This window comes from Podarcis melisellensis, assembly GCF_964234715.1.
Source record: "Podarcis melisellensis genome assembly, chromosome: 9".
NCBI classification, from domain to species: Eukaryota; Metazoa; Chordata; class Lepidosauria; order Squamata; family Lacertidae; genus Podarcis; species Podarcis melisellensis.
In genome coordinates, this window is record NC_138541.1 from 70,109,621 (window position 1) to 70,132,209 (window position 22,589).

At 44.3% G+C, this 22,589-nt stretch overlaps 1 protein-coding gene and 1 long non-coding RNA gene across 9 annotated transcripts in view; one reads left to right on the forward strand and one right to left on the reverse strand.

Moving 5' to 3' along the window:
• Positions 1–2,361: 2,361 nt before the first annotated feature.
• Positions 2,362–11,759, reverse strand: LOC309377434. The gene is made up of 3 exons (XR_014171567.1): positions 11,626–11,759; positions 6,064–6,126; positions 2,362–2,673 (listed from the first exon to the last, which is right to left on the reverse strand). It is a non-coding gene; the product is annotated as an uncharacterized lncRNA (long non-coding RNA).
• A 75-nt stretch (positions 11,760–11,834) lies between these two features.
• Positions 11,835–22,589, forward strand: part of LCORL (ligand dependent nuclear receptor corepressor like) — a 58,825-nt gene continuing 48,070 nt past the window's right edge. For all 8 annotated transcript variants that reach the window (XR_014171508.1, XR_014171509.1, XM_081924300.1 and 5 more), the window contains exon 1: positions 11,835–12,020. Coding sequence is in view for 6 of the 8 variants with exons in the window: in XM_081924300.1 (XP_081780426.1) it covers positions 11,900–12,020 (121 nt within the window). In the remaining 2 variants the exon portion in view is untranslated. The remainder of the gene's footprint in view (positions 12,021–22,589) is intronic.

Below are 22,589 nucleotides of genomic sequence, written 5' to 3' on the forward strand. Positions count from 1 at the left end.
AGAAGCGCGGAGAGCAGTGGAAAGGCTCCCCAGGGCTGGCGGTGAGGGAAGCTCGGCTTTCCCCACCGCCAGTCCCACAAGCTGCGGGGAGCAGCAGAAAGCTGCGCACAGCCTTTCTGCTGCTCCCCGACCTGCTCTTTGGGTCGAGCAGCTCTGGGGTAGCCCGCAAAGCCTCCGCAGGGCATCGGGGAGCCTTCATCCCGCTGCCCTGGGGAGGCTTCGCGCAGCTATCCCTGGCTTTTGCGAGAGGTGGGGGAAGGGACAGAGCGAGGCTCTCTCACTTCCCCCACCTCCCGCAAAAGCCCCCAAGAGCAGTATATTTTTTTTTCTTGAACCCCCCCTCCAAAAAAAAAAGTAGATGCGCCTTATGGTCAAATGTGCCTTATGGAGCGAAAAATACGGTAGCTACTCCTTGGAGGAATTCCAGTCCTTGCAAACAGTCTCTCCTCTTGTACATGCTCCATACCAGCCTCCAGAGTCCAGCAGGAGCATGCCTCTACTGCCATAACAACTGACTCATGTACCATGGATCATTGCTTCACTGGCCCTTCTTTCACCAGAGCCACTGTTTGCTCCCATTGGCCCTGCACTCAAGCACTAACCAAGCCCATTGGCCAACCCGGAGAGGAAGTACGGCCTGAATTATCCTTTCTACTGAGAAGCTTATTGGAACTGCCCTACTATCATTTGAAGAGGGCTCTGTGCATATAGCCCCAGATGCTATAAGCATGCACAGTTGGATCTGGGTATCTGTCATTTATCCAGGGCACTCTGCAATAAATGGGATTTACTAGTAAATGTCATCCCTGAACATGTTATTTGGTTGAATTTGGAAATTATCCCATCTGGCTAAGTAAATGTCAACATTTACTGGGAGTACAAGTACTTTTCTAGTTACTAGTAGTAAATGACAGAATGTTCTGACATTTCCCCCCTCTCCTTGTAAATGCTATGATTTGCTAATAAATGCTAGCTTTTGTCAACCTTTGGACATTCGCTGCAATAGATATCATAAACATGTGTAATATAATATGGAAAGTTATTTCCTTTGATTCCAAATACTGCAGGGCACATTAAGTACACGCCCAGTTCTGCACACTTACGATTCACTCTACTAATAAAGCTATATTGTAATTGAGTAGAAAGATAAATTATATAGATTTGCAATTGCAGTCAAAAACTGGGGGGGGGGGGGGGAAATGTCACAATTTTACCAAACATATCAGCCAGGAAATATGGACTGTTCCTAGTAAGAAAGGCCATCTGGAGCCTTAGGAGAAACAGTGGATCCATTTTGAGATTAAACATGTTTTCTTTTTTTAAAAGGAAACTGTTGTGGCCAGTTTAAACACACACACTTTCAATGTAAGTCAGGGCAGAACAAACTGTTGCAGAATAAAATGAATGCAATGTACCAGGCAGGGCAGAGCCTTTAGTTGCAGCGGGAACAGATTTTGGCCGTGATCCTTGGGGTGAGGATAGGTGTTACAAATGCAAATATCCCTGTTGGAGGCTATATTATTCCAAGACTCCTTCACTTGACTTATTTAGACCAGTCACATCCAAAGTGTTATGGTGAATGCTGAAGCATGTGGCCATTTCACATGGGAAAAAGGAGTCCAAGCACCCTGGTCCTAAACCATTCAGCATCGTATTATGTGTACGTGTGTTTGTGTATATATGTGTACACAGGTAATTTGCAACTTATGCACATTTAACTTGCATACATTCAGCTTTATGTGCTCAGCAAATTTAGAAAAACAATAAAGTGTGAGCAGAAACAGGGTGGTTGTCCGGGGGGAAAGGACTTTGGCAATCCTACCTGCCATTGAACCCAATGTGTTTTTTCACTATATGCATTTTTGGCTTTACATGCTATCTCCCACATAAGTTGAGAATCATCTGTATCTCTCTCTCTCTCTCTCTCTCTCTCTCTCTCTCACACACACACACACACACAAAATTTATATTCTATTTTTCCTCCCCGTGGAGGAAAATAATGACCCAATACCTTAAATTGTGCCTGGAAATGTACTGGTAACCAATGCACTGGTTACTATGCAGTTTATTTATTTGCCTACCTATCTGTATTCTGCTCTTTAGTATATGTATTTCCAGAGCAGCATACAAAACACCTGGGGGGCGGGGCTTAAGTGAATGGTGATGTTAAATGCCCTATTCTCATATATACAGATGCTTTTCACTAGAACATATATTAATCTATGAGAACACCAACCCTTCAAAAACAAAAAAGACTGTTTCCTCAAAGACAATAGACCTCTGTGTTCAGGAGTCCACAGCATATACTAAAACCTGGACAATTTTTAAACTATTGGGACTACTCTGCTCCAAGTGAGAACACATCTATTGAGAAAGAGCAGGTGCTAAAGCAAGCCTGTTCCAAAGGTACAGGTGCACCGGAAAACATCTGGTTATAGCAGGCTAAATCCCACAACATGATGATGTAACTGTTGCATTTGATAACTCTGTAAAGGTAACCTGATTCCTCTACCCGCTTCTCTACCAAAATAAAATGAATGAGACTGTAACCTGTCCATTTACTTTGCCAGCTACAATGCAGATTTACTTTACAAAAAAGTAGGTCTGGTTGATTTCTGCAATTGTTCTGGAGCAGGTGTACCATTAGCCTCTTATCTATTCCGTTCTCTTGGCCTATATAAAAAAACAAAGGCAGTGAGCAAGCTAACATCAGTGCCATGGTGAATCTTGAACTACAGACCTTCTGGGAGCTGGAGTTTATCCATTATTCCTGCCTCAGAAATGGTCACCCTAGCTCCTAAGCAGCTTAATCCATAAATATTGTTTTAAAAGAAAGAGATAAGAGCAGCCAGAATTGTTTTGCATTAAATGGAGATATGCCATCAGCTGTAATGCTCTATCATTCAGGGGGGAATTGCTCTATCAATTCAACTCCAGTAAAACCCCATATACCATGCAATGAGTTAATTAGCATTGCAGCAAGTTAATTTAAAACTGAAAATGTCAATTAGCATTGGAGAAGGACAACTCTGATCCTAAACCTCCACTGACTTGCAGCTATACTCATTCATGAGAATGGCTTCGGGGTTAAACTCCAAGGAACAAGCCATACCTGCTGCCTTGTGGGACATCTTCGGAAAAATAAAAAGGCTAAGGAGTAAACCCTACACAAATCCTGAGTGGAGTCCCTAACATGGTTGGATAGTGTCTTGTAAGCCTCCTACTGGCAACTCCTGTAGCCAAGCGGGTGCCAAACCTATTGCTCTGCATCAGTGAGGTCTTGTCATTTCGGCAGCCCAGAACCTCCACATACACTGCCCAGGCTTGGCCCCAGAGATGTCCCTTCGGTGCTGCTAACACAGCAAAAACAATGCAGAAGGCAGCAGTTACAAGTTACCAGTCTCTGCAGTCACAGTAGGTGCTGTGATTCTCCAGTGGTATGACTTCACCCCTGGAGGCACATTCCATTCTCTCGAGACAGATGAATGCCGACAACAATTAGTATTGAACTGAAACTGTACCCCCTTGATTTCACCACTCTGCACCTTGCACCACTTGTCTCCCCTTTGATTGGTCACTGAACTTTTCTTTTTTTAAAAAAAAATCATTAACAATTTCAACATAACAAAATATCAAAACATCTCATATTCATCATTCCCCCCCACCTCCCCACCAAACCCACCCTCCCCCCTCAAGACTTCGCTCAGCTCCTCTCTCTGATTGCTCAACTCATATTGTTCTCTGCATACTGTAAAATTGTATGAATCCTTATATTATCTATCTACTACGTTAACAATCAATAGATTTGTGTATTTTTATTCAAACCCTGCTAAGGAGTCCAATTCGTTTTGTTGTCTTTTTAAGTAATATGTGAAAAGTTCCCATTCTTCTTTAAAGTCACAGTTGTCCTTATCTCTCAGTTTGTATGTCAGTTTAGCCATTTCTGCATAGTTCATCAATTTCACTGAACTTTTCTGTCCTTGTATAGCTTTCCCTTTCTAGCAGCAAGCCTGCAAGCCTGTGTCCTTGCTCTGCTAAGATTCCGGTAACTGACCTTGCCTTAGCTCTCTTTGCGCCATTCCTTCAAACTAGCTACCTTGGCCTGATTTTCTTCCTCTGGAAGATCCAGTTGTTGCCTAATCCTTAGACGGTTCTAATCCTGCATTGAAATATGGGACTCTCCAAAGTGTGATAGCTGTAGGCTTGCGCTTCTGGGAATATAGGTGGCTAGGTAAGTGATACTGAAGTCTGAATTAATTGCTATTCTAAAATGGGCAAGATCCTGCTAGGCTATTAATTACAGCATTCTGTGAAATAGTCTGATGATGAAATCCATTGTCAAATAGTTAATAATGCTACATTACTCTAGTTGACTAATTTGACATTTCCTTTATGTATTGGTAGGGATGAGGGTGGCGCTGTGGGTTAAACCACAGAGCCTAGGGCTTGCCAATCAGGTCGGTGGTTTGAATCCCCGTGACGGGGTGAGCTCCCGTTGCTCGGTCCCTGCTCCTGCCAACCTAGCAGTTCAAAAGCACGAAGTGCAAGTAGATAAATAGGTACTGCTCCGGCGGGAAGGTAAACAGTGTTTCTGTGCGCTGCTCTGGTTCACCAGAAGCGGCTTAGTCATGCTGCCCACATGACCCGGAAGCTGTCTGCGGACAAACGCCGGCTCCCTCGGCCAGTAAAGCAAGACGAGCGCCACAACCCCCGAGTTGTCCATGACTGGACCTAACCGTCAGGGGTCCCTTTACCTTTACCTTATGTATTGGTAATTGTTGCTGAAACAAGTAGCATATGTAGACAGCCTAAATAAGAGCCCCAGTACATATTGGTCTGGTGTTGCTGTGGGCTGGCTGTTAGCTTTGCTGTCAAACTGGCTGCCGTAGAGGAGAAAGGCTACTCCCTGGGTGCTCTGCTCCCATAGTTGAGGGGGTTTTCCCCTGGGGAAGGGGGGGGGCGGAATGATCAATAGGAAGGCTATTATATTCATTACTTCTATTTATTTTGTATTTTTTTCCCAAGCACTTTAACACAAAATGCTTCTAGGGCAGCTCAGGAGAATTAAAAAATAACATCTAGCTATCTAGCTATTAAACATGCCTTCTGTGCACAGACTTATGTTTCTCTGCTTTGGGTCCTGTTTGGATATCTAATATTAAAGTGCAATTAGTAGTGTATCCTCTGCAGGGCTTGCCTCTATATATTTTCTGCTGCCGAGTTGCTGTGGTGATGACATACTTAGTTATACAGCCCCTTTGCAAGAACCACATAGTGGTCCTATTTCAAACCATATTGTTTGAAATGAACTAAATCTACCACCAGTACCAAATACCACGAATAGTGCTATCATCTGAACTGACATTTACCATGGTGAACATAACTGTAAGATACTAAACCTGTGACTCACATTGGACTACTTTATCACAGAGTTGTAGGACGCATAATTGTACTACAAATTTATATGTTATACCAGATTTGCTATCCTGATTCTTCTCTCTTCGTTCACACCCTCCCCAAAGAATCCTAGTTTACAGCGATGAGAACTGTCTCGAATCCTAGTTCCCCTTCCAGACCCCAGGGTGCCCTAGAGGTATGAGATATATTCAGGCATTCAGTCCATATGGTGAGAAATTTCAGAAGGGAAGAGCTGGACCATGCCTGAAGGAACACCTGCAGAGGGAAGCCTGCTCCAAGCATATAGGCTCCCCTTGTGATGTGGAACATAAGGGAGTGTGAAGATCCTATATGCATAGAAGATACCTGCTTCTATAGATGCCCCCCATGGGTGGTAGGAGTGGGTGGCAAGTCTAATAGGAATATGATGGTAGGAAAGAACCAGCCGACATGTCTCTCTCCCCCTCCTCACCCTCCTGCACACATTGAGACTTACACGGCAGAAATTCCTTAACAGGTCTATGGAATAGTTATAAAGCCCGTTTTAAGTTTGTAGTATAGATGCACCCATAGTGTAGGCCTTGTCTATGAAAACATTGCTAAAGGAACATGCTGACAGAATACTGCCTTTGAGTGTTCTATATAGAGAGGGTAGGATACACATACTTTTAGATGAGCTCTTCAGGTTTGCAAGCGTGCCCATGGGCCCCCAAAGGCTGGTGGCTCCTGCTTTTAAAAAAGACATAGTCAAATGTGTAACTACAAACCTGTATATAAGGTCCAATTACTAGAATGAGGAGGTAGATAGCAGGGAAGGATAGCAGCACTTCAACTCCTCCACAGCATGTAAAATAACAGCAAGCACACTACCTGGTTAATTTAGTATTCAGGCTTGTGCACCAGAAAGGAAATGTACCTGTCAGGAAATTGCCATCGAAAGAACAGGTGGCGGAAGGGCTCCAGGAGAATAGGAGAGACTCTGCAGCAGAAGAGGGAACCAGTAGGGGGGGAGCAGGAGCTCCAAGGGGAAGGGAATCGGAGGAGAGGCTCTGGGACACTTCCAGTGAGAACAGCGAAGAGGTATCAAGGCCCCCTTTAGGAACCCCCACCCCTCGCCGGAAACTGTCACGCAGGGAATCCAGGAGACGTGTTTCCGTTAAGCAGCTTTTATGCTGGAAGCGTTTCTGCAGGCGCCCACTGTCGGATTCTACCAGCGACTGATGGAGCCATGTCAAAGGGCTCCGCTCAAGGCAGAGCTTTGCTACGCTGAGCAAACTCTGAGGGACCAACCCTTTTACGCACAAGTAGCTCATTGTCCCATCACAGTACCTTTCCCCCTTCCACCAAGGTAGAGATGTAACTTTTAGAGACTGGAATGGGGAAGAGGAGACTGAAACAGGGACTGAGATAGTAAGGGTAGCAATTCTCATAACAAAACTTTTTTAAAAAAACTTCCATAATCTCCTCCAAAGTAGGTAGAGGTACCAAAAAATGGGGCAGTTTTTGATTAAAAAAAAGAACAGAAATAATTGGCCAATTAATACTAACAAATAGCAGAACTGGCTCAGTCCTAGGTTTCAGTAGCTAGCAAATGTGGTAACTGATATTCCTCTTGGGATTAGATCTTGTGATCTTCTCACTGCCCTTTTTAATTCATATAGTTTAATATTTATATAGCATCACCAACATACACTAGATGTAGTATAGAATGATCATGCAGAATCTATGAGACACAAAATCAACTAACCTACTTGCAACGTGCAAAGCTGTTCTTGTTCATCAAATCATCTTTAAAGGAAGAATGGGTTGCAATGCAATGCTGAGACAAAGGTCAGTAGATTACTAAGGCTGAATCCCATATATCGGGAATAAGGCACATCCCATTGTAAACTGTGGTGTTTTCTTCCAAGTCAGGCTACAGGATTACTGTATGTTCCTCAAACAGCTTTCTACAGTTTGTTGTTTCTGTTTCTGAAATAAGCCATCTTCATTTGTTTTATGTTGCAATGTTCTACACTTATCATGTTCCCTGTAACAGGCAGCTAGTATCTGGCTGCTGCTAATCCCCTGCTATAACCACAGTAAAGTTTGAAGGTTGGGGGAGAGAAAAGCCATGAGATAGATAGATAGATAGAGAGATAGATAGATGATAGATAGATAGATAGATAGATAGATAGATAGATAGATATATTACTAGCATAATTCACGAGGCATGCATCTGGAGCAGTGACAAGCCATGGTTCCTGCAACAGGTAGATGGACTTCGAGAGTAAAGGGGGAAACACTTGTCAGGTAAGTAAACAGGAAAACGTAATTTGTACTTGTCAAGGAATAATCCCAGGAGAGTCAACCACTGATATATGCAAACTAAAAACAAGAGTATTTAATCTTATTAGGCAGTTTGATTGAACATCTTGTGTCTTTGTGTTGCCTTTTCCCTAGCCTAACATAGTCATAAAAAGTCTTTACAACATCTGCCTGGTAAGGGTTTTAAGCAAGATCTTGAGTAGCCTCTTCAAATGAACAAGTTATAAGAGATCCTCTTACAACCCAATTTCTAACACTTGACCCCCTAACATGCTGTTATGAGTACTAGAAGAAACTAAAATTGATTAAGTTGGTGGTTCCTGGAAGGAATATCTATGTCTGTATATTTCATTGAAAACTGACGATGTGTGCACATTACTGACTTAAAACACAGCAAGGTCATTCTTTTTCTCAATTCAGATCAAAACTGGTTTGGGGAAAACTGCATCAAAACACTGTGTTTCCGAAGAACCAACAGAATAGATATGGATTGCAGCCAACGTTGCGTGCACACCGCTTCCCAAACCATACCACATGGAAGTATTCTACTATGAATCTTCGGTACATTGTTGCAAAGGAGGAGTATTTGCTTCCAAATCCTGGAGAAATATGAAGCTCAACTTTTTTAAAAAGTTTAGTGGCCTAAATGTAAGTGGAGAAGACCTGCATAATGTGTAGGTATCACAGCAAATCCTGTTTCCCTCATTGCAATCTAATGGCCATTAATGCCTAGCTAGTAGGATGATGTTTTCTCCATGAAGGGGTGGGGTGGTGCTTGCTGAATTTCTGCCTATATCCAGCTGTTAAAGATACTCGCTCTGCTTTGCAAACAACACAGTTAACCTTACTATTGACTATGAGTTGAATCACTACAGCAGAGCTGACATATATTGGGATAAATATGAGCCATGGCCATTTCTAAAACATTTTTTTGAGGGAAGAGGGGCTTGTGGTACTCAGGGGAACTGTGATGTGCTGCAGCCACTTGCAGCAAAGCCCAGAACCACTCTGAGAAAATGAAGACGGTGGGCGTCTGTAGTCTCACCCAGCACTTTACTGATCAGGGCCGGACTGCGTACTTACAGTCTAGTAAAAGAGCACTCATTTCCACTTTGCTCAAGGAGTGTCTGATTCCTTATGTCCTACCTTGATCACCAAGACCCCCTTATGGGGGACTTCTGGCAGTTCTCAAAGTCCCTGAGATTTGGCTGGCCATCACTAGGGACCAAGGCTATAGTGTGGCAGACCCTACCCTATGGAACTCCTTATTTGCAGTTCAGCGGGAACCATTCCTCCCTTTAGTCACATGCCTCTTGACGACTGTCTTGTTCAGACAGGCCTTTGTAACATGAATTTCTTTTTAATCCAATCACTATTTGATGCTTCAAATAATGTTTTAATGTTGTTTTATGTATCTTTGTTTTTGTTGTTAAATATTGTATAACAGCTTGTTATGTTTTTTAATGAAAGTGCTCTTTATAAATTTGTAAATAAAAAGGCAGGTAGGGGTGTTCATTTCTGCTGTTACCACTGCCACTACTTAATAAGCTTATGTGAGCATGGAATGGCATTAGGACTGCACTGAGGGTGGGGACTAGAGGGCATCTTGCCCAGGGTGATGGCATTGATCTGCACAGTCTGTTGAGAATTGAATTTTCAACTTGCTTCTATTCTTTATTTCATTTGAAAACTCTACTTTTTTTGTAATATGAACTGAAATAACTGCATTGCAAACTTTTGTTTCACAGATACTTATGGCAAAAGCGTACTCTGGCAATTCTCCCCTGGTCGGTCCCTGCTGACATCCCATAACTTAACTGAGGATGTTGATTAGGAAGAGGATCTTGTGTCCTTGATTGTAGCTGGCTGGAACTGATAACTATTCCGCAGCATAGTCAGGTGTTTGTTGTGATCAACTGTCCAATAAGATAATGTAGAAAATCGCAGTCACATGTGACGCACTTTATTTTTGTGATTGTCAGTTGTTTAATTGTTGTAACCTTAGGGTAAAAGGCGGGTAATAATTTACTACTATTAGTGATAGTAGAATGCTTTGGTTTAAGGAAAGGATTGGTGAACATCCTTCTTAGAGAGGAATAAGTATGTGTGGACAGAATGTTGTATTGGCCTCCAAACTACACTTTCCTACCACAGTGTCTGTTAATGAACAGCTGCTACACATAACAAAAGATCTGGGATATGCTCTTAGGTGTGCACTCACTTCACATTTCACACATATTACCATGAAAATACCCCCCAGAATTCGGAATGTTCACCTTTTGTCAGTACACTGCAAGGAAGATCATTAGTGCATGTATAAGTTATGTTTCATGGCGCTCACTGAGAAGATTTTAAGGACCCCCTTCTGCCTTCAAGTGTCCCTTGGAATGCTGTTTGAAAACTATTGGCAACTCCTACAGCTGTGGGGGAAGAAAGATTAAGGGTACTTCTCATTTATAATGCATTTGAAATGAATCCACATTTTTCAAGCATAAATCGGGACGCGGGTGGCGCTGTGGGTTAAGCCACAGAGCCTAGGACTTGCTGATCATAAGGTCGGTGGTTCGAATCCCCGCGACAGGGTGAGCTCCCGTTGCTCGGTCCCTGCTCCTGCCAACATAGCAGTTCGAAAGCACATCAAAGTGCAAGTAGATAACTAGGTAGACGGCGTTTCCGTGCGCTGCTCTGGTTCGCCAGAAGCGGCTTAGTCATGCTGGCCACATGACCCGGAAGCCGTCTGTGGACAAACGCCGGCTCCCTCAGCCAATAAAGCGAGATGAGCACCGCAACCCCAGAGTCGGTCACGACTGGACCCAATGGTCAGGGGTCCCTTTACCTTTACCTAAACATAAATCAGCAGGGGGGGGGGGAGGATAGCCATGAAGCTCCTAGTTTCATTAGTTTTGTATTGCTCTTTCCCCCTTCCTACTGATTTGTCCTCTATGGTGTGCTGTTAATTTTCCAGTAGCTTTGGTTATATATATTTTTTAAAAAATGTTTTTCTTTTTTTCTTACAAAATTGTACATGCATAAATAATGATGCGTGACACGAGTAAGAAAAAGCAGATCACTGGGGGACGAGTAATATACTAGCACTTTGGGTACAAATTTGTGGGCAGCTGAATGTCTGTAATTTGTGTTGATCAACTGGTTTGTTTTATTGATACACCACTTAATGTTATGGTGATATTGTGGTAGATTGGTGAGCGCGTGTGCAAAATCCTACCCAGACCCCGCGATCATCATCTGACCCCCTTTGTGTGCCTCCTCCACAAGAGGACTGGAGGGTGGCAACACAGGAATTAGCCTTTTCTGCAGTGGTTCCCCATTTTTGGAATCCTCTCCCCAGGAAGGCTCACCTGGTGGCTTCACTACATATACTTCAGGCGCCAGGCAAAAACCTTTTACTTCTCCCAGGCCTTTGGCTATTCAATCTATGGCCTTTAAAAATTTGTGGGAGGGTTGGGGGTCATTGGTTTGTGTTTTATTTTGGCTTTTATGATGTAATTTGCGTTTTTATCTTGTATTTTTATGCGGTGAGCCTTGTTTTTATAGATGCTGGAAGCCGCCCAGAGTAGCTGGGGAAACCCAGCCAGATGGGCAGTGTATAAGTAATAAAATTATTATTATTATTTATCCCTGAAATGCACGGATGAAGGGCGGTAGACAAATGTAACAGTTTGAAGAGAAGCGAACAGCAACCAGATTTATGCAGTTCGCGAAGCTGACAAGGCTCGCGAACCTTTAGGTCCGCCCATCTCGCAGCTGCTACAGGCAGGAGGCCCGCCCTTTGGCGCAAGGGCTTCTGGGGTTTGTAGTCCGCAGGGAGAAGGCCCGCCCTTCTGTTTAACGGCTTTCCACACAGCGCATTACCGGCCCGGCACCCGCTTGCCCGCCGCTGGCAGTACGGAACGGCTGTACCTCCTGCCTCTCTCCGATACTATCCGCTCAGGCGCTTTGCTTCTCCCCGTCCTCCTCTTCGTTCCTCGCGGGTTCGGAAACCTGAGCGGGGAAAAGAGACAGCCGCGAGCGAAGGAGCCTGAGGGGAATCTGAGGAGAGAGCGAGCGAGTAGGCGTGGCGAGCGCGCGCTCCCTCGTATGCAAATGAGCGGGCGTGCCGCGTCGGGCTCCCTCCCTCCCGTATGCAAATGAGCGGGCGTGAGGTCAGAGGCAGACGGGAAAGGGAAGAGGCAGAATGGCCGCCGCGGCTCCCGCTCCTGGCGCCTCGCAGTGCCGGAGCCCCCGCTGCACGGCGGAGCGCAGGGGAGTCCGCCGCGAACTCGACTCCTGGCGGCACCGGCTCATGCACTGTGTGGGTAAGGAAGGCGGAGGGGAAAGGGGCTGAGGGGGTGTGGGGGGTGTGGTGCGCGCGGGGCGGGGGGTCGGCCGGTGGAGAGGAGCCGTCGCCGCCGTGAGGGAAGCGCCGAGTGCCGGCCGCCAACTCTCCCTCAGGGAAAGGCCTGGAGGGGCGGGGTGGGGCACTTGCCCGCCGCCGCGCTGAGGAGGGTGGGTGAGCGGCGGCTCCTTTTGTCCCGGGTTCCCTCCTCAGAGGGTCCGTCCCTGTGCGCGCCCGCCCCTTTAAGAGGAGAAGCCGCTCGTGCGTTGACGGTTGGGATTTGAAGTTTCCCCCCTCCCTCCCTCGCTCGCTCGCTCGCGCTGGCCTGCGCCCGCCAGCCTCCCTCCCTCCCTCCCGGGGTTGTCATAACAACGGCAGTTCTCGCTCCTTTCTCCCCCTCCTCCTCCTCCTCCTCTCCCCCATCCCCGGCTACCCTGTGTCCAGGGCGGCTTATAGGGTCGGGTCCGACACCGTCGTTGTTCTCTCTCTCTCCCTCTCCGCTCTTGGAAAACTTTTCGACAGCTCCGTTGGCTGCAAAAACCACGTATTAGCTGTGGATTTAGTGGCCGGGTGTGTTTGCATGCATGCACATGTGTGCACATAGAGATTTTCGTGTAGCGTGGGTTAGTGGCGCGACTCTCGATTTCTCGCTCCTTAGGTTTGCTTTTCCCTGCGGACCTTTATCCAGGTGTTGGCCTTATCCCATTCGGGTGGAACTGTTAACATAAGATGAGCAGATCGTAGCCGAGGGGAAGTTGTACAAGCACTATCAAAATGTGCAGCTCCCGTTTCTTGCAGGGACATTTCCAAGTGGGTCTTGCCCCATGTTAGAGATGGGGATGGAGGAAGGAAATGCCTTTTGATTTTTATACAGTACAGTAGTTCCAGTAGCAAAGTGACTTGGGTTGGTCCTTCCTCTGCCTAGTGCTGCTAAATGAAGATCTTTGGATATGATTGTTGAACTACCTCCAGACAGCATTTTTGTTCAGAACTGTGTCTTCCAGTCTGAGGCTTCAAGAAGGCATTTTCTCTCTGACAGTGTGCGGCATCTAGGTTGGCATCATTTAAATTTACATGAAGCACATTGTCTTGCAATCATCAGTTGAATCTCTTGAAGTCAGTAGTAGTATGCTGGCTTCTGTTCATTATGTGGCTAAGAATAAAATGAAAGTGGTTTTGGAGCAGTGTTGGAAACTCAAGATATATAAGCTAGGTGCAAAATGGCTCCTTAACCAAAGGTTACAGTTGCCAAAACAGAAAGTCTGGTTGCCATTTTCGTGCAAGATGCTCTAAAGACTTACTTGTCAAATGATGGACTGACTGATTGATTCTCAGTTAAACATCTGGCTAGTTCAGATGATAACCTTCAGCTAGGTTAAGAGCTTTGAGAGCTTAAGAAAAGTCACAGTCATATACATACATACACATACACATACACACTCACATACATTGGCCTATTTCAACCTCTTATTCTTAATGTTGACTGCTCCTGCTCAGGCTGCACAGGAAAAGCATTTTGGTTCCAGAAATTCATTCCAATTGTGCAGCTAAAATGTAACAGAATTCTACAGGATGTGGTTTTAGTGTGTGAAAACAGTCAGGATCCAATGATCCCCAGACATCCACCTCCAGATGGCAGAGATTGTCAGGTGCCCTCCTGGCACTCGGGCATCTTCACATGGTCTCAAGTGGCTGAAAACCTGCCCCCTGGCTAATTTCAAACACTGGTTTGGAGAGATACTGATGTATGAATTACGTTTGGATAGCATTAAACTGAAGGATTGCTTTTTATTATTTGGGGCCTCTGTCAAATGGACTTTAGCCATTCTGTTAGCTTTATGCAGTGTTTGAGTTTGGTGTTTTATTTTGTTGGAAGCCGCCCAGAGTGGCTGAGGTAACCCAATTAGATGGGTGGCGTATAAATAATAAAATATTACTACTACTACTATTATTAGTGTGGAGTTGCATAAACAACTGAGAACTTGCAAGTTCTGGCACCTCATTATTCCCTACACTGCATTGCTGCTTGCAGATCGAAAGCTCTTTCACTCAGATAAGAAAAATGACGGGGAAGCAAAAATAAAGTACAGTATGGGCATTCATATGATCTAGTTCAGGTGGTGGTTTCATATTCAAATGTACTATTGAAAGTGGGGGACTTTAATTTTCTATAAAAGGTAAAGGTAAAGGTACCCCTGCCCGTACGGGCCAGTCTTGACAGACTCTGGGGTTGTGCGCCCATCTCACTTAAGAGGCCAGGGGCCAGCGCTGTCCGGAGACACTTCCGGGTCACATGGCCAGTGTGACATCGCTGCTCTGGCGAGCCAGAGCTGCACACGGAAACGCCGTTTACCTTCCCGCTGGTAAGCGGTCCCTATTTATCTACTTGCACCCGGAGGTGCTTTCGAACTGCTAGGTTGGCAGGCGCTGGGACCGAGCAGCGGGAGCGCACCCCGCCACAGGGATTCGAACCGCCGACCTTTCGATCGGCAAGTCCTAGGCGCTGAGGCTTTAACCCACAGCGCCACCTGTGTCCCGTCTTAATTTTCTATAGACCCTACTTAAAAATGGTAGAAGCACAGCCTTCAGGTTGCCTCCCCCCTTCTGTCTAATGTATTGGCAATACAATTTTATAGTTGGGCATCTTTCCTCCCCCCCCCCCTTTATCCCTAGAAATTGCATAGTATTGCTAGTTTACAAAAATGTGGAGAATTCAGAAGCAGTGCTTATTGTTTGTAAAGCAATTGCTATGTCTTGATTAAGAACAGAAGAGCCTGCTGGATAAGGCCAGTGGCATCCTGTTCTCACAGTAGCTGAATAAATGCTTGCAGGAAACCTGGAAGCAGGACCTAAGCACAAAAGTTCTCTCCCCTTCTATGGTTTCCAGCAATGGTATTCAGAATGATTATTTCCTCTGAGTCCGTGGAGAATGATCATAACCATCATGGCTAGTAGTCCTCTCCTCAATGCTTCATGACTCAAATATTGGCTATTTTTACCTGACAAACATTTCTCTCTCCTCCACACTTTTATTCAATATTTTTGTAAGCACAGAATCAATATTTTAGTATCCAGCTACTGTGTTGCCCAACTGCCATACGTATTTGAAAGATAACATGGACAAGATCCTGGTGAAACATTACATCATCTTTCATGTAGTATTGGGTACCTCGGTTGTAAACTTAATGGAACAAGTAATTTGGAATATGTCTCTTGCAGGACCAGTCAGTAATAAGCACAAAAAACCAAACTCTTGGAGTTGGCCTGCAGAATTTCTTTGACAGGAAGTTATGAGAGCAGAAAACTTGAATTCAGAAAGAAGTTCACTGTGCGTCACATAAATTTGAACAGTTAATGATGTGCAGTTGGGGTTGTTCTGAAATTTTTTTACTGTTAAAAAACTGGTTCCGGATTTCAGCTTTACGATGTATCACCAGCTAAATATCACAATATCTTTATATATTACAATATATATCTGCTGTGGCGGAGGGCCTTGCTGGGCCTCCCTGCAGGGCCAGAGGGTCCCCCCGTACCTCCCCGCAGTGGTGGAGGGTGTGGCACACTTTCCTGTGGTGGCAGAGGGTACCACGGGGCCCTCCTCCACCGTGGAGGAGGTCTGGCGAGGCCCTCTGCCACCACAGATATATATTGTGATATATCAAGATATTGTGATGTTTAGCTGGTGATACATCATGATATTGAAAACCAGATATTGCCCAACCCTAGTCTAGTGTGTTTTCTGTATGACCTGTTTTGCTGTGGCTGGTTTCAACCCTCCAGATACCAAAAAGAACCAAATAAATTCTGTCTGTAAAGTTGTTCACAAGTTTATAAAGATTTTGGCAAACTACCCCCTCTAGTTGAGTAAAAGAGGTTTGGTTTTTACTTTTGCTAGAATGAAACTGCAGTCACATCTCTTCTAGACAGCTTTTCTACTTGATTGCTTTTGTGTGTTTTTTAAAAAAGTTGTCATTTGTGCACAGCATTTATCCATCTTTAGCTAGATCCCCCATCTTGTCTTCATGTGCTTTGTAATCGTGTTAAAAAGTCCCTGGACTGAAATCTAGGTTTAAGGTGCCATTTGGCTCCTAGCTTTTATATTTCAGTTTCTAACATTGATCTTCTCAGTCTCCTCTTTTTCAGGCTAAACATGCCCAACTCACTCAACTGTTCCTTATCAGCTTGGTTTCCAGACCATTGATCACCTTGGTCTCTCTCCTGTTCACATGTTCCAGCTTCTTTTTATTCTTCTTAAATTGTGGCCCCCAGAACTGAAAACAGTACTCCAGGTGTGGTCTGACCAAGGCAGAATAGTGTAGTACTATTACTTCCCTTGACTGGGACAGTTGATGAAGTCTAGAATCAGGGTAGATTTGATTTAAATCAATTTGATTTAAACCACTGGTCAGTAAGACTTGATTTAAATCATTTTTTTTACAGGAAGACTCATTCTTGCTGGTATAATCTTAATATTTACAATCAGATAGTTTTATTTTTGGAATAATAATTTTTCAGAGTAGTTTTTACAGTTATATCAAAAATTACTGATTTTGTTATACTATTAGAAATACATAGACAGATAATTTTGAAATTATTGTGAGGTTTAATAAGTTAACTGTTCATATTTGGATAACTTTTCTGCTGTACTTTATTGGAAGGAAAAAAATAATTTCCTTAATAACAATTTAAACTACAACATTATATCATATGTATCCATGTTTGTTAACTGATGTGGTTAATAATAAAAAAAAACCTTAGGCTGAGTTTTAGCACACATGAAAAACTTACAACAAATCCTTATTCCTTGATGAATAGCCTTTGGACTGTAATGTAACTTAAATAGAAAACTATCTTTAGAAAGATTTTTCCTCTAAAAGCATTTTAAAAATCCAATTTAAATTAAAAAAATGATTATTTTTTAAAATCATTGATTTTTATCCACTCTGCCTAGCATAACATTAGCTTTTGTTGTTGTTATTGTTGACTCGTCTTAAGCTTATGGTCTACTAAGGCCCCCTAGATTCTTTTCACATTTAGGTTTGGCAAGCCACGTGTCCTCCATCTTATACTTTTGCAGCTGATTATTCCTGCTTAAATGCAGAACCTTAAATTTGTCCCTATTGACATTCATTTTCTTAGTTCTGGCCCAGTTCTCCAATCTGTTAAGGTTGTCTTGAATCCTGTTTCTGTATTTTGTGGCATTGACTACCCCTCCCAGTTTGGTGCCATTTGCGATTTGATAAGTATCCCTTCAATTTCTTCCTCCAAGTCGTTATGGGCCTGGAAGGAAACCCTGTGGTACCCCACTTGTCACTTATTTCTAGGATGATGAGAAACCAGTAGTGAGAACTCTGGGTTTGGTCAGTCAACCAGCTACGAATCCACCTCACAGTTATCTCGTCCAGTCCACATTTTAGTTATCTCCCGCTTGGACTACTGCAATGCACTCTATGTGAGGCTACCTTTGAAGGTGACCCGGAAACTACAACTAATCCAGAATGTGGCGGCTAGACTGGTGACTGGGAGTGGCCGCCGAGACCACATAACACCGATCCTGAAAGACCTACATTGGCTCCCAGTATGTTTCTGAGAATAATTCAAAGTGTTGGTGCTGACCTTTAAAGCCCTAAACAGCCTTGGCCCAGTATGCCTGAAGGAGCGTCTCCACCCCCATCATTCAACCCAGACACTGAAGTCCAGCGGCGGTTCCCTCACTGCAAGAAGTGAAGTTACAGGGAACCAGACAGAGGGCCTTCTGAGTAGTGGCACTTACTGAAATCAAGATATACTACATCCACAGCATTCCCTGATCCATCAAGCTTGTATCTCTGTCAAAAAATAATAATGAGATTCATATGTTATGTTTTTGCTGGCTCTTAGTAATCATAAAATTCTTCTCTAAGTGCTCACAGTCCGACTGCTTAATTATAACTTGAAATTGTTAGCCTCGAAGTAAATATTCCACAAATGAAGAATTATGCTCTCTCTGCATCACTGCAGGGTTTTGTTTTGTTTTTTAAAAACCCTCTAAATTAAATCCTCTCTCCCTCTGATCCGGAGTGTTTTCTCTGTACCATGTAGTACTACCCCCCCTTTTTTACTGCATCCCCATCACACGCCTCCAGTCTTTAGGGTGAGTGAGACAGCTTCCTCAGGTGGTAGATGCTTGGGGCATGGAACAGAGAGCTATGTGTGCCAAGCAATCTGCCCTGCATCTCCTAAGCTAGTTTACTGTCCCAGAGTGTAGTGGAGGATGCTGTCCCATGGGCAGTGTTAAAGAAAATGCCATTATAATTGGCCTCTATACTTAGTCTATAGTAAGATTTGTAGAATTGAAAGGGACCCCGAGGATCAACTAGCCCAACCCCCTACAATGCAGGAATATCAACAAAAGGCATACATACAGAATAATGGGTTGGGGTGTCTTGTCCTTTGCCTTATGCAGCAAAATGTCTTGGGGGCAGCCCTGTTTACCCCTCCTTGTTTCCCAAACTTGGGTCTCCAGCTGTTTTTGGACAACAACTCCCATCATGCCTAGCTAGCAGGACCAGGGGTCAGGGATGATGGGAACTGCAGTCCAAAAACAGCTGGAGACCCAAGTTTGGGAAACACTGACCTGCCAACCTGTGCTTCTGAGATCTGCAAAAGAAGCCTTGATGGTGGTGCCCACAACAAGAGCTGTGTGTAGATAGATGACTCAAGAGATTATCGTCTTTGCAGTGTTGCCCCATGTGCAGAACTTTCCCCAGGCAGGTAATTCTGTCCCCTACATTATCGGCAATAGAGTAAAGATATTTTTGTTTACCCAAGCCACCTGGTCTTCAAGTGACAGTTTGGAATTAAGAAATACCCACAAGCTACATACCTGCTTCTTTGGGGCAGTGCAACTGCTCCCAGAACAGGTAGGCTTCCTAATTCCCAAACATGCATATATATGCTTTAAAGTTCTCAAAAGTTGCCTGTTTCTTAATGTAAGTAGCTTGTGGGGGTTTTTTGGTTGGGGGGTGGGGGGATAGATAGAAGCTGTGTTGAGTTTCACTTACTTTTTTTTTTTGCCCTATAGGACGCACCGTCCCATAAGGCGCACCTAGTTTTTTGGGGGGAAAATAAAGGGGGGAAAATTATTTTCCCCCCCCTCCCGCTGCTTGCGGAGAGGTCTGCGAAGCCTGGAGAGCGAGAGGGGTTGGTGCGCACCGACCCCTCGCTCTCCAGGCTTCAGCGAAAGCCTGCATTCGCCCCATAGGACGCACACACATTTCCCCTTCATTTTTGGAGGGGGAAAAGTGTGTCCTATAGGGCGAAAAATACGGTATCTTGGGGAAAGTGGATAAAACTTTTGTGGGCAGGGATGATAGCTTGCCACAATTGGAAGAATACTCAAATATTCTGATACTTAATACTTCACTTTAACTGGCTTTTAAATTTATTTTTCAAGCCATGCAATTCTATCAGAAAGCTGAAAGTGTAATATTAAAAGAAAGGACAAAAATAAAGTAAAAAATAAAATTTGTCATATTTGGTGTCTTGTAATAGGTGCTACTCTACCCTTATCAAAATCTGTATTCCTTCTGCTTTTATTGAGCTATTGTACTCTGCTATAGTATTCTATTTCAAGTAACAGTAATTTTGTTAAAGACAGTTCTGTTTTGTTTTAATTGTGAGATAACTGCCAGGTATATCAAACTATTCCTGTAAGGAAAAGAAGTCTTGGGCTATGTTTTGGAATTCATTCACTGGTGTGATTTGCTGGTAAAAAGCTTAAGGAATGTGAAGATCTGGGAGATTTGGAGTGTTTCTTACTTTATTTACCCCTGAAATTGGATATGGAAAATGAGTTTCACATTGCAACGCCAACATTTTCAGGTATCTGATCTAGGAATGTGCCAGGCTTGCTGCTCATGGGGTTTTTTTTTGGAGGTGGATGGGGATAACTATGAGCATTGGTTTGCACATAATGCAAACGAAGTCTCTGGTTTCCTCCCCAGAATGTCAACAGCAGGACAAGAGTGAAGCAGAGATTTTTGAGCAGCATACGGCAGCACACTGCTAATTCATTTTAAATCATAGTTTATTTTTAACTAATTTAGCCAAATACAGTACCTCAGCTTCCATTCCCCCCCCCCCCATTATATTTGCAGCAAGGCTGGATATTTGTCATCCTCTTGGTTGAGAATGTAACAACATTTTATACCCTTAATATTATCTTTGCCATCTTTCACAGTTTACCTGGCGTAAATATCCTTTGTTTATTTGGGGCCTAAATTAATTAATACTTAAAAATTAAAATTAATTCTGCAGAAACTGAAGGATCTTTGCAAAATAGTAATTAAACCATTGAGAATGTATTAAAAGTGTGTAGGTAGAAGCTCCTGACTTCTTAATCTTCTCTCCTTTCCAGCTTGCCTGCTCTAGGTTTTTCTACCTACTTACTCCTCTCATTCTGCTCCCCCTCCTTTTCTTACCATTTTTGTTGTGCCTGGATCCTAGGGAAAAGGAAGGCACTTGCTTGTTGAAGTTCGACTTAAGCGGAACTTGCTTCTAAGTAAGTGTACATAGATTACAGCCCAAGTCCCTCAATTTTCCTCCCTTCCCTAATCTATAATTTTGGTTAAGGAAGGTTGTTCAAGTTAGCTTCAACTCTCCCCACCCCTGCCAAAAAACAAATTCCCCTTGCCACCCTCTTTGGAACTCACCTGTATGCTGTTCTTTCCTGCCGAGGTGTATCTCACTTATTTCCTATCAGCCTGTTCAAGTTTCTAACTTTGCAGAGTACTGTTGTCCCAAGTCCAGTCGGCCGCTGAAAGGATCCCAGGGAGAAAATTGAAGTCACTCCTGCTACTGAAAGAGTTCTGGATAAGTGTATTAAGCTTAGAGCACTGGTTCCCACTTAGCTAAGTGCTGTTGACCCCCTTTTTCAAAAGCCAAGCCATGGCCTCAATACTTCTGAAAATTTTGATAGCTCTGTGGTAGGGCTGGGCGATGTTGGTTAAACTGTGATGTTGAAAAAAATTGCATTGGCCCCAGCCGGCGGGGTGCCGGGTGAAACTGCCACAGCTCTCACCATGGGAGCTGAGGTGCTTTCACCCCAGCGCCTTGCGGGTTGTGGCAATACTTGTGCGCGACCGGCAAGGGACTCTGGGCTCCTTGGGCAGGCTCCGTATGTTTAACTACCTTAGCCTTTACTTGTGCAGGTGTGCTGCCTTTTTCTTTCACCCGAGGAGGAAAGACACAGCCCACCCTCCCAGGTGAAGTCTGCAAGGAGTGGGGTCAGGGCTCTCTCAGCTGGGAAGGACAGGCTTCATGTTTCCCAGCTAAGCAGCCCCGATCCCACTCCTACTCTTGTGCAAACAGGAGCGGAGGCGGGACTCTCAGCTCAGGAGGGGGAAGATTTTAACAGAGCCCCCATTCCGCCTCTGGCTCCTGCAAACTGGTGGTGGGTCAGGGGCTCCATAAACTGCTTTGCTGAGGGAAGGGCAGCAGCACGCTCCTCAGCCAAGCAGTCTAAGGAAGTGGAGGGAAGAACAAGCTTTATCGGCAATTCGCCAGTGCAGCTTGTTTCTCCCTCTGCCCGGGCAGAGTGCGATGGCGGTTTCACCAGCGGTATATCGCTGGTGAAAGTGCCACTGCTTGGGTCCCTCTGCCTCCAGCTCCTGGCTAGTTTGTTTCTCCCTCAGCACTCTGGGCGCTGGAGGCAGAGGGACTTGAGCGGTGACTGTTTCACCAGCGATATACCACTGAGTGAAGCTGTCATTGTGGTCTCCCCTCCATACCGATCCTGGGTGATATATTGATATATCGCCCAGGCCTACTCTGTGGTCAATTTTGTTATGTGAATGGTGCCACACACACCCTGGGTTAGTTACAGAGATCCCCTGACGTCTGGGGACCGCTGGCTTAGAGGATGTGTAGGTCAGAGTGTGCATACACCTTGTCCAAAAGTTGACCTTTGATCTGTTTTCATTATTTCCTGACTATGTATAGGTACCATAATAAACTAGATGAGCTCCGAGTTTTGCTCAAAATTTTTGGGGCGCTGTATGTCTTCTATAAACAAATAAAGGCTCTTGTTCTTTTGGTGTTCCTTGCTAATCTTAAGCCTCAACCCTTCTGCTGTGTTCTGTCACTCTTCTGAGTGACCGTGTCCAGCATCTTCACTACAGACACACGAGGACCTCTAGACCTATAAAAGATTAATTAGGTGCTGGCAAAAAGAATACTGGCATATCTTTCAATAAAATATTATATGGAATTGGAAAACCAGTCAGATAGAGTGACGGACATGAGAAGACATGATGATGTCAAAGATCTTCCATGAACTTGGATTTACATTTGTTATGTATTGGGGGTTGAGTAGGGAGTCCAGCCCATGAAACCATTAGTGGGAAGATCCTACCAATGCATCTAATGAGTCTAATGTCTTGAGCAGGATTTCAGCTGCTGATTTTACTTAGGTAACATATTTAGGATTCAGTGTTCTCTGAAATACAGTGGTACCTCCGGTTGCGCAGGGGATGTGTTCTGGAGCTGCGGATCTGCACATGTGCGCATG